At 45.9% G+C, this 15,909-nt stretch overlaps 1 protein-coding gene across 1 annotated transcript in view; it reads left to right on the top strand.

The window, feature by feature from the left end:
* The first annotated feature begins 280 nt into the window (after positions 1 to 280).
* The window catches only part of SCNN1D (sodium channel epithelial 1 subunit delta), a 41,273-nt gene continuing 25,644 nt past the window's right edge, over positions 281 to 15,909 (top strand). Inside the window, exons 1-3 of the mRNA XM_083162071.1 lie at positions 281 to 599; positions 9,590 to 9,848; positions 14,211 to 14,398. Coding sequence (XP_083018197.1) covers positions 289 to 599; positions 9,590 to 9,848; positions 14,211 to 14,398 — 758 coding nt within the window. The 5' untranslated portion in view covers positions 281 to 288. The remainder of the gene's footprint in view (positions 600 to 9,589; positions 9,849 to 14,210; positions 14,399 to 15,909) is intronic.

The raw sequence follows: 15,909 nt of genomic DNA on the forward strand, positions 1-15,909 counted from the left end.
TACCTTAAACTTTCCTTGTCTTTGTTATTATTTTGTTTAGTTTTCACTTTTAAACCATTAGAAATATTTCTAGTATGTGGCTTTAGAACATAAGGGTTAGATGGGAAAGCTCTGATTGGTAGCATACGTGCCTCTGACTACCTGACAGCAATGGTTTCCGCAGCGGAACTACATCTGGTGGTGCTGCCTTATAGGAATTCTGACCAGTGCTCTGTAAATGTCAATGATGAGTAACATAAATCCCAATGGGTCTTTATTCTCTCTCTTTTGGGTCAGAAGTGCCTCATTATGGAGTCTACAGACACAGACAAGACAGATGACGGCTGGATTGGGTTTTACGAGTCCTTCCAGGACCTGTTTGAATTTTTTTGTGACAACACCACAATCCACGGCACCATCCGGATGAACTGCTCCAGAAGGAACGCAATGAAGACCAGCTTCTGGGTTGTGCTTTTCTTTGTTTCTTTCGGGATGATGTACTGGCAGTTTGGAGATACCATCCATCAGTACTGGGCCTACCCCACCAACATAGCCATACTGTTACAGACAAAGAAAACGGTGTTTCCTGCTGTGACAGTCTGCAATCTTAACCCTTACAGGTATGTCCTTCACCCTTCACAGTGTGCCAGGCAGAGCCACATATGGGCCTTATGCTGGTTCACTCGCAAAGGCAAATTCCTTCTTAAATGTACAAAACCATGTGCACTGCAGGTGGGGCAGTTGTACCTTGCGCAGAGAGAATTAGATTTGGGGGGGGGGGTAAGTGAGCTCTGTATTGCAGTGTATAAATAAAGCAGCCAGTATTTTCCCTGCACAGAAACAAAATAACTCACTCAAATCTAATTCTCTTTGCACAAGTTACATCTGCCCCATCTGCAGTGCACATGGGCCCTTATTTTGATTGAGTCGGGTGGCTCCGAATGCGGACAGACGGCCGATGGTTGGTGTTTGCGCATGTGCAGAGGCGTATCTGCGCATGTGCGAATGCCGCGCACGTCCGAAGGCGTGAATTCTGTACAGAAAACGATCGGTTGGAACAATCCGAGCAGGGGGTGGAGAGGGGCGTGAAGGGCTGTTTGGGCTCATTACCATATGCGTACGCACCGCGTTTTATGGGCGTTCCCATGAAAACGTTGGGCGTACGTATGGTAATGCGGCCGTGACGCATGTGTGGGGGGCGGACATATGACATAGCCGGATGCCAGATGCCCACCCATATCCCTGCTTTTGCACAGAGAAATGCCCGAGTGGTCTGGAGCACACGGTGCTGCCTGACCACTCGGTCCAGCATTCGATGGTCGGCGACCATCGATTGATGGGGGAGGTTCCGACAGATGGAGGAGGCGTTCACATGAAATATCCACTCATGGTTCGTTCGGTTGGCGTCTTACCGCATTCGGACGGTGTGAGCGATCCGTACAGAAGGCGGGGCTAAAAACACTCGGTTCCTGTCCGAAAATACACATCCGACCGAATCAACTAAAATAAGGGCCATGGTTTTGTCCATTTGAGAAGGAATTTGTCTTTGCGAGTGAACTAGAATAAGGGCCATAGAGTATAGATAGAGGCAGTATTTTGCCGACTGAACCAATATCTTATATTAAGGTGGGGGGGGGGGGGGTATTCAATCCATGGCAAATCTTCAGCTAGCCAAAAAATCTGCAAAGTATTGAATAAACCCCTAAATTACCAGGAAGTACTGTATGTCAAAAGGGACATTTAGAGTTAAACTCTTTCCCTTTTTTGCTAATACAACTAATGCCCCTTTCCCACTGCAGCTAAAAAACGGTAAATTGCCGATTTTCAGCGCGATTTACCGTTTTAAGGCTGCAGTGGGAAAGTGCCAGAGTTGAAATACCGTTTAAAGTTACATGGTATTTCAACCCGTTTTTAAAGCAGAGTCCTACACGTTAAAATAACGTTTAAGAGGCAGTGGGAATGCCTCTTAAACGTTATTTAGCCTCCAGGCAGTCCCAGTGCCTGATGAGACCTAGTAGTTCTCACTTTGTGCATGTGTAATGAGTGCACGTGCATAATAAGTATGCACGTGCACTCATTACATATGCGCAAAGTGAGAACTACTAGTTCTCATCAGGCACTGGGACTGCCTGTACGCCGCATGGACCCCCGCTGCCTCCCCACTGCCCTGCATCCCCGTGCAGGTAAGTACAAGGGGAGGGGAGGTGGGGGCACAGGGCAGGTATGGGGGGGGGTTAGGCACTCTTTACACTTGGGGGGGGAGGGATTAGGCACTCTTTACACTGGGGTGGGGGGGGATTAGGCACTCTTTACACTGGGGGGGGGGGGGTTAGGCACTCTACATTTTACACGGTTCACTGCAATGGGAATGGTACTTAAATGGTATTTAAAACGGTAATCTGCTGCAGTGGGAATGCTAATACCGTTTTAAATACCATTTAAGATTACCAGTACTTTAACCCCTTACCGCCGCAGCCTGTTTTTGCCTTCCTGACAGAGCCCTTTTTTCAAATCTGACATGTATCACTTTATGTGGGGATAACTTTTTATTGCTTTTACTTATCCCAGTGATTTTGAGATTGTTTTCTCGTGACACATTGTACTTTAAGTTAGTGGTAAATTTTGGTCGATACAGTCTGTTTTTTTTTGTGAAAAATACCAAAATGTCGTAAAAAAATTGAACATTTTGCAATTTGCAAAATGTTAAATTTTCTGATTGTGAGACAAATAATCATACCACTCAAAATAGTTAATAACTAACAAAGACCATATATGTGTACTTTATTTTACCATCATTATTTCAACCTCCTTTTAATTTTTTGGGACACTAGGGGGCAGCAGAGACAAAATTATACACAGAACACAGAAAACGCTGCAATTGGCTGTTCACATTTGAACAGCCAATCGCAGCGATCGCCGATGGGGGGGGGGCATCGCTGCCCCCCCTGGGCTACGAGGGAAGATGTCTGCTGTCAGGGACAGCAGCCATCGTCCCACTGTCACCGCGTCTATAGACGCGGTGACAGTTTAAAGTCATGACGTACATTTATGCCATGTGTCGGCAAGTACATCCCGGCCATGACGTAAATGTACGTCAAATGTCGGGAAGGGGTTAAACTGGTCTGCAGTGGGGGAGCAGCATAATAGTCATGTTGTGTAAGTGCTTCAATAATGTGTATGCGTATATGTATATCCTTATATTTACTTATGCCTGGAGACCCCATACAGGTGAGGGGGGGGGGGGGGCCTGCGAGCGTAGGATTAATGCAGCAAGACTGCGGTGCTGGAAGTAGCTGCAGATGCTCATGTCAGGAGTAATGGATGCAGGGCTTGACCCGGGAGCAATAATTTGTTATCCTCCTCCCTAGAGTTTTCTAAGCAGCAAAGCTCATAGGGCGTTATTCTAGTTCACTCTTTCTGACAAAATCCTTCTTAAAGGCCCATACACACTTGACGATTTTCAGCTGAAAACCGCCTGGTGTGTATGCCCGCCAGATTGCCGACTAGCGATGATGCGCGCTCCCGCATCATCGCTAACGAGGTGGGCAATCTGCTGGTTTTACCAGCACACCTAGCGATAATGGCTGTTTTTTCAGCCATCATCGCCAAGTGTGTACAGCAGCCGGACTGAAAGATGAAAGTCTTTCAGTCCAGCTGACAGCCCGCTCCCTCCCCCTGTTCATACTCACCCCTCCCCGCTCCAACGCTTCCTGCCTCTCCGTCCTCTGGCTCCAACGCTGCTGCTGCTGCACAGTGACAGGTTCTCTGCTCCACTCCCCCCGGCCGGACATACAGCTCGGCAGGACGCCCCGCCCCTAGCAGAAAGCCCCGCCCCCGGCTGACTTGCTTGCTCCCTGCTACTTCTTTGTGGAGCATAACCCCACTGACCACCAATGAAGGCATTTTAAGGCAGTGATATATACATTGCTGGCACATGCCAGCAATGTATATATTACTGCACCACTGGGCACCAATGAATTTGATTTAAAGCAGTAATCTATACATTGCTGACACATGCCAGCAATATATATATTACTATACCACTGGGAACCAATGACACATAAGCCAGTAATATCTACATTGCTGGCACATGCCAGCAATGTATATATTACTGTCACCACTGGGCACCAATGTAATTAATAAGCCAGTAAAATAAATATATATATATATATATATTAGTGGCACCAATGGGCACATATGTTATTTTAAATGCAGTAATATATACATTGTTGGAACATGCCAGCAATGTATATATTACTGGCAATACTGGTCACCAATGAATATTTTTTATGGCAGCAATGTATACACACTATCGACTGGGCTGCCACTATTAATGCTCTTTAACTCCCCCGTGGCAACAAGCACTTCACCCCCACCCCTGGCATCATCATGAAGGGCCCTGGGATCGAGCATGAAGGGCCCTGGGATTGAGCATTAAGCTCCGGGCGTCGAGTATGAAGCCCCTGGCATTATGGTATGTGGCTTAATGGGCATCATGGTGTGTGGCATAATGTGTAATGGGCATTGCGGTGTGTGGCATAAGGTGTACTGGTGTGTATAACATGTAATGGGCATTATGATGTGTGGCATAACGTGTGAGGGGCAATACGGCTGCAAATAAAATCATAGCTATGAACATGGGTGGGATTTCCTTGGGCAGGGCGGCATTTACCTGATCGCTTGGCTCCTAATATACACAGCCCAGCGATCAGTTCTGAATCAAGCTCCAAAAACAGAAATGCATTGAATAAAATGGCCCCTGCTCCCACCCTTGGAATTCTAACCCTGCCCATTATGTAAATATCCTTTTATATGAAAGATTTTCAGCAAAGTCTTTCACCTCCTGAAAATCTTTTGCTCTTTGGTAAAAATAGCTCAGTGTGTACGCACTACTTTGGTGACAGATATATCTTTCATAGATTTTGGCAAAGTCTTTGGAAACCAAAATCTTCTAGTGTGTATGGGCCTAAGATGGTCAAAACCATGTGCACTGCAGGTGGGGCAGATGTTACTTGTGCAGAGAGAATTAGATTTGGAGCCAGTATTTATCCTGCACAGAAACAAAATAACTCACCCAAATCTAATTATCTCTGCACATGTCACATCTGCCCCCCTGCAGTGCACATGGTTTTGTCCATCTAAGAAGGAATTTGTCAGAAAGAGTGAACTAGAATAAGGCCCATAGTCTGTAAAGGTTGACAGTAATGACAGAAGATGGACAGTATGCCACCGGGATACTGTCATTGGGTCACCAGCAAGTTGTCAGGACAGTCATTAGGTCGACCCCAATAGGTCGACATGTGTCTAGGTCGACATGCATTTAGGTTTACATGGGTTCCTTCGACAGGGTCATAAGTTCTACAGGGTCATTAGGTAGACATGTGTTAGGTCAAAAGGTACACATGGGTTTTTTCACAGTTTTTTGAGCCGACATGTGCCGACAGGCGGTATTTCATGCCCTATCATCCACTAGGGCATGGTGGGAGAATAAAATAATGTGCCGAGTGCAGCGAGGCACTGAGCCCGAAGCATGGCGAGCGAATTGAACCATGTGAGGGGACGCGGTGCACGTTAACCTGTGTCCATGTCGACTGTGCCGACATTGGGGTAAAAAAACAGTGAAAATTCCATGTCAACCTTTGACTGTCGACCTAACCTATGTCGTCCTAATGACCCTGTAGACCTAACCCATGTCGACCTAGACTCATGTTGACCTAGACACACGTCGAGCATGTCGACCTAATGGTGTCGACCTAATGACTGTCTAACAACTTGCTGGTGACCAACTGATTCCCACCCATGTGATCTGTAATGTCACAGAAAAAAAATACTGGAAAAAAACTGTATCATGCGGGAGATGTACTAAGCCTTAGTTACAGATATAATGTACTGTCCAATCATCTCCTATGCCATTACAGACTGTTTCAAATCTGAGTGGTGCACCCCAGGCATTTTTGGCATCCATTTGTCTTTAAATGTGGAAATGTGTGCCTGGTCCTGTGGTGCCCATCCCCGTAATATCAGTCCGTACGTCCAAATCTCTCAGATTGCGATTACGTGTATAACTCGGCATTAGTCGCCGACCATGCAAAACCTCGAGTTCAGGATCAATCGTGATAATTGGCCACAGTTGTTTGTCTCTGACGCAGAGTGGATGACTACTAGTGTTATATTGTTGCACCTATGGAATCATTCTAGTTGTGGTTTTCCGGGCGCGTTCCTGTAAAAATTCACTCCATGTTTTATGGTTAGCTTTCCTCCTTGCCTGTAGCAAATTACGGAGGGGATATCCACGTTGTCTGAATTTGTCTTCCATTGCGTCAAGCTGTCTATCTTTTTCTGTGACATCACTGGTACTGCGGCAAATTCTAATAAATTGGGAGTAAGGAAGTCCCTTTGTGGTAGCTGCTGGATGGAAACTGGAGTGGTGAAGCAAGGTGCTGCTGTCATTAGGCTTGGTGAATAAAGAAGTTGACACAGCCCCATCTTTAAGGCTAATCCTGATGTCGAGAAAATTGATTTCTGTAGGATGGTGGGATGCTGTAAGTTTAATTGGGCTCTCATTAATTGGGCACATTCTGCTTCTCTATCACCACCATTAATTCTGCTATGTCTCCTGTATTTTCTGTTTGAGGATCAATTCTTTTTACAGGTGATGGGTATGGCCATGGGCACCAGGTTCGCGCCCAGTTTTGCAAATTTTTATATGGGCCATTTTGTGGAAAAACACATATGGAATGGACCCTATAGTGCGTGGTGTACTATGGGTGTTATATTGATGACTTAATTATTATTTGGGATGGGGATGCACTTTCAGCACAAAAATTTGTCACAGAATTAAACCACAATGATTATAATTTCAAATTCACTCACTTCAATCACTGTTTCACTAATTACTTGGATCTAACACTCTCTTCTGAAATCAAAAGCATTTCAATGAATAATTACAGAACGCCTGTAGATACAAACAACTTCCTTGAGTTTTGTAACGGCCACTATAAAGCCTGGCTTATAAATATTCCTTTTAGCCAGGTTAGAAGCATATTCGATATTCCAGTTGGGTACACTTTCCCCTACAAGTGCATAGATTTTGAATCCTTTGCCTAGATGTACACTGGAATATATTTGTTTTGTTTCTTGGTTTACTGTGCTATTAGGTCATAAACATTTGTTATGATAGTGGTGGGCGAGCAACCCCCAAAGGGTTGATGTAAGATAATAGGAAGTAGTCCAATGAGTAGTTTCATTTTTAAGTTTTGCATGTATTCAATGGAAGATAGACGGGACCTGCAACTATCATCATAGTTCCTTTGTTACAATTTAAGATAAGAGAATGTACACTATACTGATAACACTGGAGAGATGGCTTAGCGGTAGCGCAGCAGCCTGGATAGGGAGTTCATATCCCGGCTGCTGACGGTTCAATAATGGATTTTTTATTTCATTTTATTTTTATTAGTTTTTATATGTAATTCATATTTTATACATATTTATGATTATTATTTGTGATATTTATATTTTCTTTTATGATAATGTTTGTGTATGATAATAACAGATGTAGAGATTGGAAATGTGAAAAATACTTTTCCTATATCAGTAAAAATAAAAAAAGTTAATTAACAAGAGCAAGATTCCTAATCAAGGGCACACCAATCGCCAACGATTATACGCCGTACACGGTCGCCAAACATCCAGCGGCAGGGCAGCCTTTAATCTCCTCTGTGCATAGTAGCTCCTGAGGTTTCCCAACAAGTCTCTCCGTCTTCCTGTGAGGAGACAGGTAAATTGCACTTTCAGACCTGCTGTCTTTGTCATAATTATTGACTTATTATTAACAAATCCATTTAATGGACTTCTATTTACAAAGATGTGGACATAAAAAAACTATACAGCCAACTAATACATTGATAACAAGGACTATTCTGATTCACCTCGCAAAGCAATTAGCGTTTCTGTTTTGAAAGTATATTTGAAAGTAGTTTTTGTATATTCAGTTGTGTGCTCATATATATTTTATTTTGTACTATCAACTCTTTCTATAGAATAAAAACGTGTATTTAACCATATACAAAAAGGTTTTGCCGTGCTAATTATTGCTGCCTTAATACACCTGCTTTCATTTTTGTATTAATTAGCACAGTGTTGATTCAAATAATTTTCAGTTTAACATATACTCAATTTGTAAGTGTCTGACTCGCTCCCACAACACGTGTCCATCACGTGCAGCTATATATTTTACTATTTCTCTTACATTTTTATTTTTTTTATAAATGTATTATATTACTATAAGCGCCAGAATACATCACTAAAAAAAAATACTTTGTGCTTTAACCTGCAATTTATGCTATGGCACATTAACCCAATACTCTCATCTCTATACAAAGACAAAAAAAAGTATTCCCTTGAGCAAGTCTCAATAATGATATAAAAAAACATGTAAAAAAATAGTACTAGGTAGCACGTCATAGTACTGTAGTAACCCATATGGATAATTCATAGAAAACACCTTAGTGGATTTTTCTCATTTAGGATTAATTGTGTCTATCACAAAATATCCTTGCTCTGTCTCCACCCCTATTCAGTTTAGGCACATGCAGGGACGGATTGTGTTGGAACACCAGTCCAAGGAATTTCTGAAACCACCCCTAATGGGGGGTGGGGTCTGTTATATACAGTGGTCGAAGTGGAAATTTTGAAATGGGGGTATGTAAAAGTGAAGATTGTAATTATGCATATGCTGAAGGTGCGTGCGCCCTGGAAAATGGGGTGTCCTTATGTGTAGTGTACCACCGCATATGCCCTTTATACACCACAATAGTAGGATCTCTTATACTATGCAGGGTGAGAGGGGGGGCTGCAGGGTTTGGCGGATGCAGGCTGAGATGGAGATGCAGTGTGGGAGAGCATGCAGGCTGAGAGGGGGTGAGGGTGGGATAAGGGCCATTACTTGCTGTCTAGCGCCGCCCATGTTCTTCCCATTCCCTGGCTGCAGTGGCCATGTGCACTAGTGTCATAACTAGAAATTCTGGTGCCCTGGGGCAAGAAAAGGAATTGGTACCCCCCCCCCCCACACACACACACACACACACATACCGCCGCCACCCCCATACACACATGGCCGCGTTAGTTCGAGCTGCAGGCGCGCCAAAAATGTAGGGGGCTTGGCATCATGGCCACATATTAGTACCAGTTCATATTACAATACACAGTAGTGTCAGTTTTTCACATTACACCACACAGCAGTGCCACTTCTACACATTGCGCCAGGTAGACCGTTACACCCCTTACACATTATGCCACACACTGTAATATCCATTACACAGTATGTTAAACAACGTAGTGCCCATTACACATTATGCAGGGTATGAGGGGGGCAGCAAGGTAGGAGACCACGCAGGCTGGGAAAGGGTGAGAATGTGAGGGTGGGATCTATAACCATTTCCCAAACACTGATACTGCAGTCACTGACCTGCAGCCATACGTTAATCTTTGAGGGATGAGGTTTCCTAATCCTGATCAAAATATCCTATTGCTTTGAGTTGAAATACAAATCGAGAGAGAACCGTTGCACAATGTGTTGGCTGACCAGATCTCTACTGTCTCCTCCTAGGTTTGATCAGGTTAGTGAGTATCTTAACCAGCTGGATGACTTGACAAAGGAAACTCTGAGCTCGCTGTATGGTTTTAATGCATCCCTGCATAGGAACATGAACAATAAGACTGTAGATCTGGAAAGCTTTCTAGGAAGTGTGAACAATAACGGCACTGAAAGGTTTCGGATAGACACCACGATAACATTGGAAAGACTGCCAGTAGATGGTCAAGACCAAATGGTCCCTGGGAATATGCCCAAAGTGGGATATAAGCTGGTAAGAAACAGCGTTGTATAATGTAATTTGTTCTCATGAAGTTTGGATCAGTCTAATCTTTATAAAACTAATCAAAAGATAGACACGTAAAATTGGAGTGATTGTATTACTACAAGCATTTTCCTGAGGCTCTGGGCGGTGCGGCGTCTGACAGTGAGAAGGTGAAGCACTCCTACCAGTCCTGGCTTATGGGGGAGGACGGGGACACCGGCTGCTCAGGGTCTGGGAGAGGGAACTCCATACTTGCCTACTTTCAATTTCACCTCTCCGGAAGAAGCCCGAAGAGGCAACACGTCAGAGGGCGGGAGCAAGGCTGACATCACTTGGCTCCGCCCCCCATGCAGGAGAACTCCGTGATTCGCGGGCCGCGGAAAAAGGGTGGGGCTTAAATGATGCAAAATGCTGCAATCGCGTCTTTTTAGCCCCTCTCCGCGGACCCGCGATTTGTGGTAATTAAACCAGCGGACATGGGAGGAGCGGGGGCTATTACCAGAATGCGGGAGACTTGCCCACCTTCCCGGGACGCGGACCCGATTTCTGGTAGGCTCCTGGCCATTCCGGGAGGGTAGACAAGCCTGGGGAACTCCTGTCAGACTGAGTGCAGGGCAGAGCCGCAGAGGGGAGGGTGGACCCATATTGGAGGGAATCCCGGACTCCCCAGCCGTTTCCTTTCCTATTGGGAAGTTTTTGGTTTTAATTTTTTTCCTGAGCAGTCCTTATAGACATGGAAACCTCATAAACTAAAACTTTTTTTAGCAAACAGGTGAAAAATTACTCAATGGTGATTCTTCCCCCGTGCGGCTGTATGTGAGGGGACGTGTTAGCGTACACATCCTCACGCATGTTAGAGAGGGGATTTGCGTGGTGGTGATGTAGGCATTTGGTGGGGCGGAGGGTGGCGTTTTCCTGTTCGGTAGGCTGCGGACATATGCAACCTGGCAAATGGGACCGAATCAGGCCCATTGTTACATGCTGGTTACCATAATTGCACTAGTAAAAAAAAAAATCACTTTTATGGACACTAACGAAATGTATTTGTTTTGAACACTAAGGGTGAGATTTTAATAGGATGCAATTTTTAGTAAGGTTCCGAAATCGCACATTATCGCATTTTTCAAAATCGCATTTAAAAAAAAAATTGTACTATTTAATGAGATGCGAATTTGCGTATATGGTGCTATTTTTACTCATGAAAATATGCGATTTTTAGTCATTAAAAAAATTGCGAATTTGAGGACATGTGCAATTTGGGAGACACGCTAATGTGCATTTTTGTGTAAAAAAAATGGCGGGGGGTTCCCCCCTCCTGAGCATAACCAGAAAACATTGCTTTTTACAGGTGAACTACAAGTCCCAGCAGGCCTACTCCGCATGCTGGGACTTGGCGAACCACAAGTCCCAGCATGCGGGGCATTAATGGGCCCCCTTTTAGTCCACCTGTAAAAAGAATGTTTAAAAAAAACACAAACACATCAAAAAGTGAACGTTTAATATTCACACATTAATTTTACAACAGTATACTTAAATATCCAGGCTCCAACGTTGTCTCTGTCACCTGCAGAAGCTCACCCCGCATGGACTGTGGGTTGAGCCAGCTTCCTCCGTTGCTACTGACAGCATGCTGTAGTTGGCTTTATGCGTCTCCATGGAGAAGCTTTCAGCCAATCATTGGCCACAGTGCGCATGGTATGTCCGGGGGACCTTACGTAAAAAGTGTCCCCAGCTGTGGCATGACTTTTGTAACATTTACCAAAAATGTCACCCTATTAAATTTCCGAGCTGTATACTTTATAATGGGGAAACATCTGGATGCGAATTAAAGTGTGAGAAAAAAAGTGACACGTCAAAATGTGTGATTTTCGTGGCAAAAAGTTGTGATTTTTACCGCAATTTGCATCCTATTAAATGTGCGATTTTCAAAAAAAGTGCGAATTCGGCCATTGCAAAAAATCACGATGGTCGGAAAATCGCTTCTCATTAAATCTCGCCGTAAAGGTGCAAGAGTTTTACTGACAAACATTTTACACTGTTCTATTGGAAAATAGTCACCTTGAGAACCTTTTTGCAGGCACTAGATATTATTTTGGTGTGATTTATTATATATTGGTATACTAATATTTATGTACTGTACAGGGATTCTTACATTTATGAGAGGTTATAGTGCTTTTTTCACCCTTTACACATTTCTAGCATTTGTGAAGCAGCTGGCTTGGGTGAGCAGGTCCCCGGCGGCTCTCCACCTTCTCCTACCTGGCAGATGCCTGCTGCTGTGGGGCTCCGCCTCCTCCCTGTGGGGGAGATTCTCTAAGCAAGAAATGCGGTAAAAACCCCGTTATCGGGGGTTTTACCACATTTTGGGATGCTGTAAGCATCCCCCGCCGGGTTAACGCGGCGGGGGGCATCGCCAGAAAAATCTGCCGATGCCCCATAGAAGCCAATGGGCTTCTACCGCATCCCACCGCCGCCCCGCGCCGACCCCCCCGCCGCCCCGCACGGACCCCCGCCGCCCCGCATCGCCCCCTCCCGCCTCACCTGTGTCCGGGCAGCACAGAGCTGTGCTGCCCGGACCTGTGCCCTCCTCCCTGCACTGATCCTCTTCCGGGTGCAGGGAGTAGGAGAGCCCTGCGCAGCAGCAGCGCCGGGTGTGTGAGGGAGGGGGGAGCCGCCGGGACCTGCTGGGACCCGGCGACTCTCACTGCAAAGGACAGCACTTAACGCAAGAGCTGTCCTTTGCTATAATTATCGCATATGTTAGAACATATGCGATAATTATAATTGCGATGGGCGGCGAAGGGGGGGCGGAGATTCTTAGAGAATCTCCCCCTGTACCGGAACGGGGATCTACAGGGCTAGGGAGGAGGAGGTTACTGGTCTGGCCAGCACAGCAGGAGGCTGCCTGGACCCATGTGAGGGGGCAGTTGCAGGGATCTGTGCAGGGTGGGAAAACCCAAAGCGAAAACCTAGCATGCGGTTTTTGCATACCAAAATGCGGTAAAAACCCTTATAACTATGTTTTTACCGCATTTTATTTTTAGTGCATCCCGCCCCTACTGTATTTAGGGAGCATCGTGGAGGGGGATCGTCAGTGGATCCAAGGAACCTCCTAGCTGAGCCGCCTTTGCAGGTCAGGATGCTGCCACTAATGGGTTTATGAGTACGGCATTGGATCAATGCACCACGGTTTTGAACCCAAGACAGAGCTACCCATTGTCTGTTACTGTACGGCCGGCCGTGGATCATAGGGTCAATAGGTCAGCCATGAATGGTCAAGGTTCAAACAACCAAAAGGTCAACAAAATAAAAACGTCGACATGATGCTTTCAGATTTTTGTTGACATGGACCCCCAATTAGTGTAACACGTACCCCCGTGTGGCTTGCGTCGCTCACCATGCTTTGAGCACTTTACCGTTTAAAATTGTATTCCACGTGGATCGTAAAGCGTGAAAAAGTCCAAAGAAAGAAAAAAAATAGTGAAAGCTCACGTCAGCCTTTTCATGTGTCGACCTTTAACACATCAACCTTTTTGACCATGTTGACCATATGTCTGTTGACCAATAGTGGTCAACATACAGTAATGACTGTCAACCTAGACACTGTTGTCTTATCAAGTAGAACCAGTATGGCCAGCATTAGTAATATTCCAATTTAACACAATTTGTTCTGGTCCATACGGGCACATTTAAGCTCACAGCGTTGGAGCAATGGAGTACTGGCGATAGAATTCTGACAGAAGGGGCGTGTGCATGAGACGCTGGTGTGCCCCGTTCTGTTGGAGCTCTCTGCCGACTCCCCACAAATCCCCCACAGCCCCCACTCCATGCCCTCATTCCCTGTCCGGGAATGATATGAAATCCCGGCGGTCGGAATCCCGAGGTTCAAAATCCCGACGCCGGAATCCCGACCGCCGAAATACCGACAAGGGGGGGACTTGGATCTGCGCTCCCTGCGCTGTGGGCCCGGTACTAATTTATTCTCCCTCTATGGGCGTCGTGGACACCCACGGAGGGAGAAAGTGTCGGGATTTCGGCGGTCGGGATTTTGAACGCCGGGATTTGAACTGCATCCCACCTGCCCATCTCCCTGAAGCGGAGACGGGCAGGGAAGCTGCTCCCCGCTGCCTTGCTGACAGGGACGAGTGTGTGAGACGCTGGCGCGTCCCCAGCTCCTGTCCACCAGCCTGCGCCAGCTCAGGACATCCGGCAATCCTGCAGACAGACGCTCCATCTGTATATAAACAAAGTGAAATTACGCGTTTTCAAAGCAACTCAGACCCTTATTGTGAATTAAGTGAACTTGTAGAAACCACAAACTGGTCACTAAATTCAGTTGTCTGTGTTATTTCTTCTGTTCTACTCTGACAGTGCAATTCCACTGGAGAAGACTGCTACTACCGTTCATTCTGGTCAGGAGTGGACGCATTACAGGAGTGGTACAGGTTCCATTTTATGAATATCATGTCCAAAATTCCTCTAGTGCTTCAAGTCCCTGATGAGAAGTTCATGGAGAACTTTATTTTAACATGCGATTTCAATGGGAACCCTTGTCACAGGTTTGTGCACTAAATTCCTGTAAGTAAACTAGTAAAGTCAAAGTTGTTTTATATAGAAAAGAATCCACAACCTGCAGGGAAATTTGCAAACATCTCTGTGGAATGGTGGCAGCTGGTGACGTAGCAGGAATTATGGCGAAACAAATGCAGGCCCTGCATCGGTGTTGCACACTAATCTACTCAGAGTTTCACACTAATCAGCCGCATGTGCAACCGAATTGCATGGTCGGAACTCCAGTTGTGTCTACGGTCGATTGTCCCGCACATGGGTCACACGTGAGGCCAGGGGCGTAACTAGATATTCACAGGCCCCATAGCAAAAGTTTGTAAGGGCCCCCTATTTAGCAACTAATGGTGATAAATGTATGTAAAACATATTACTTAAACAGCAAAGATGGGCCCTCTTTAGCTCTGGGCCTTATAGCAGCTGCACCCCTTGCACCTAGGGTAGTTACGCCCTTGCGTGAGGCCACATCATGATTGTTACCTGGAACGAACGTTTGTGACCCATTCGCAGGAGCTTAGGCCCCTTGCGATTCTATTCACAGAGGATGCATGCGTAGTGCACATACATAACCGCGGCCACGATAGTTGCAGCAAACGACCCATGTTAGAGCCAGGGCTCATCTGTAAATGCAGATCTTCATGTGCATTAAGAGTTGCATTGCACACACCTATGCTGCCACATTGCCTCTGTACGTCCACTTGTGAAAGTAGAGTCCACCATATATACCAACCCTGTTCTGCATTACCTGAAAGTAGATGGTTCTCTGCATAGGCTCGCCTCTAAAACGGGTATAATCCCCCCCCCCCCCCCCCCCCCCGATTCTGTCATCAGGGTTTTTGGTACCCCTATGTAAAGTATAAATTTGTGCCGTTTAGGAGACCACCAGTGTCCCTTTAGCAGCTCAATGCCAAGTGTCCCTCCAGCAGATTCCCCGCATCTCTGTATCCCTCCAGCTTCCTCTCATGCTGTCTTCAGTATGCTCTGAGTCTGCTCCTCGTAGTGGCGCTTCATCATTTCATGACATCACATGTGCTGTGCCGGATAAGGAAGCTGCTGATCAAGTGACAAATTCAATTTGACAGACACAGCGTACGTGAGTACGAGGAGGGGCAGGCCACATGTCGAGGAGAACCATGGAGCCACCCGGACCTGAGGATAAGGAGGTGACTCCAGCTCATCATTGGCACTAGTAGGGTAGTGGCTTTCTTTTCTGTGGAAATACCCTGCAGGGATGTGGTGGAGTAACATGTCATCTGTGCCATGGTCCTAGAGACTTCTGTTTTGCACATGAGCAAATCACCAGGAAAATAGCTGCTGCGCCATTTTCCCTGCTGTTCTGCAGCAACGGGGGCACTCCAGCAAGATAATTATAATAGGTGCAGGGTCCGTGGTATGGGTTCCCCTTAACCCAAAGGCCCATGTGCACCATACCCCTTGCACCCATTCCAGATAAGCCAATGAACGATGATAGCAGATTAGCGCACGCTTGGAACTCACCATCAGA

Source organism: Crinia signifera, chromosome 19 (genome assembly GCF_055691185.1).
Source record: "Crinia signifera chromosome 19, ASM5569118v1, whole genome shotgun sequence".
Taxonomy (NCBI): domain Eukaryota; kingdom Metazoa; phylum Chordata; class Amphibia; order Anura; family Myobatrachidae; genus Crinia; species Crinia signifera.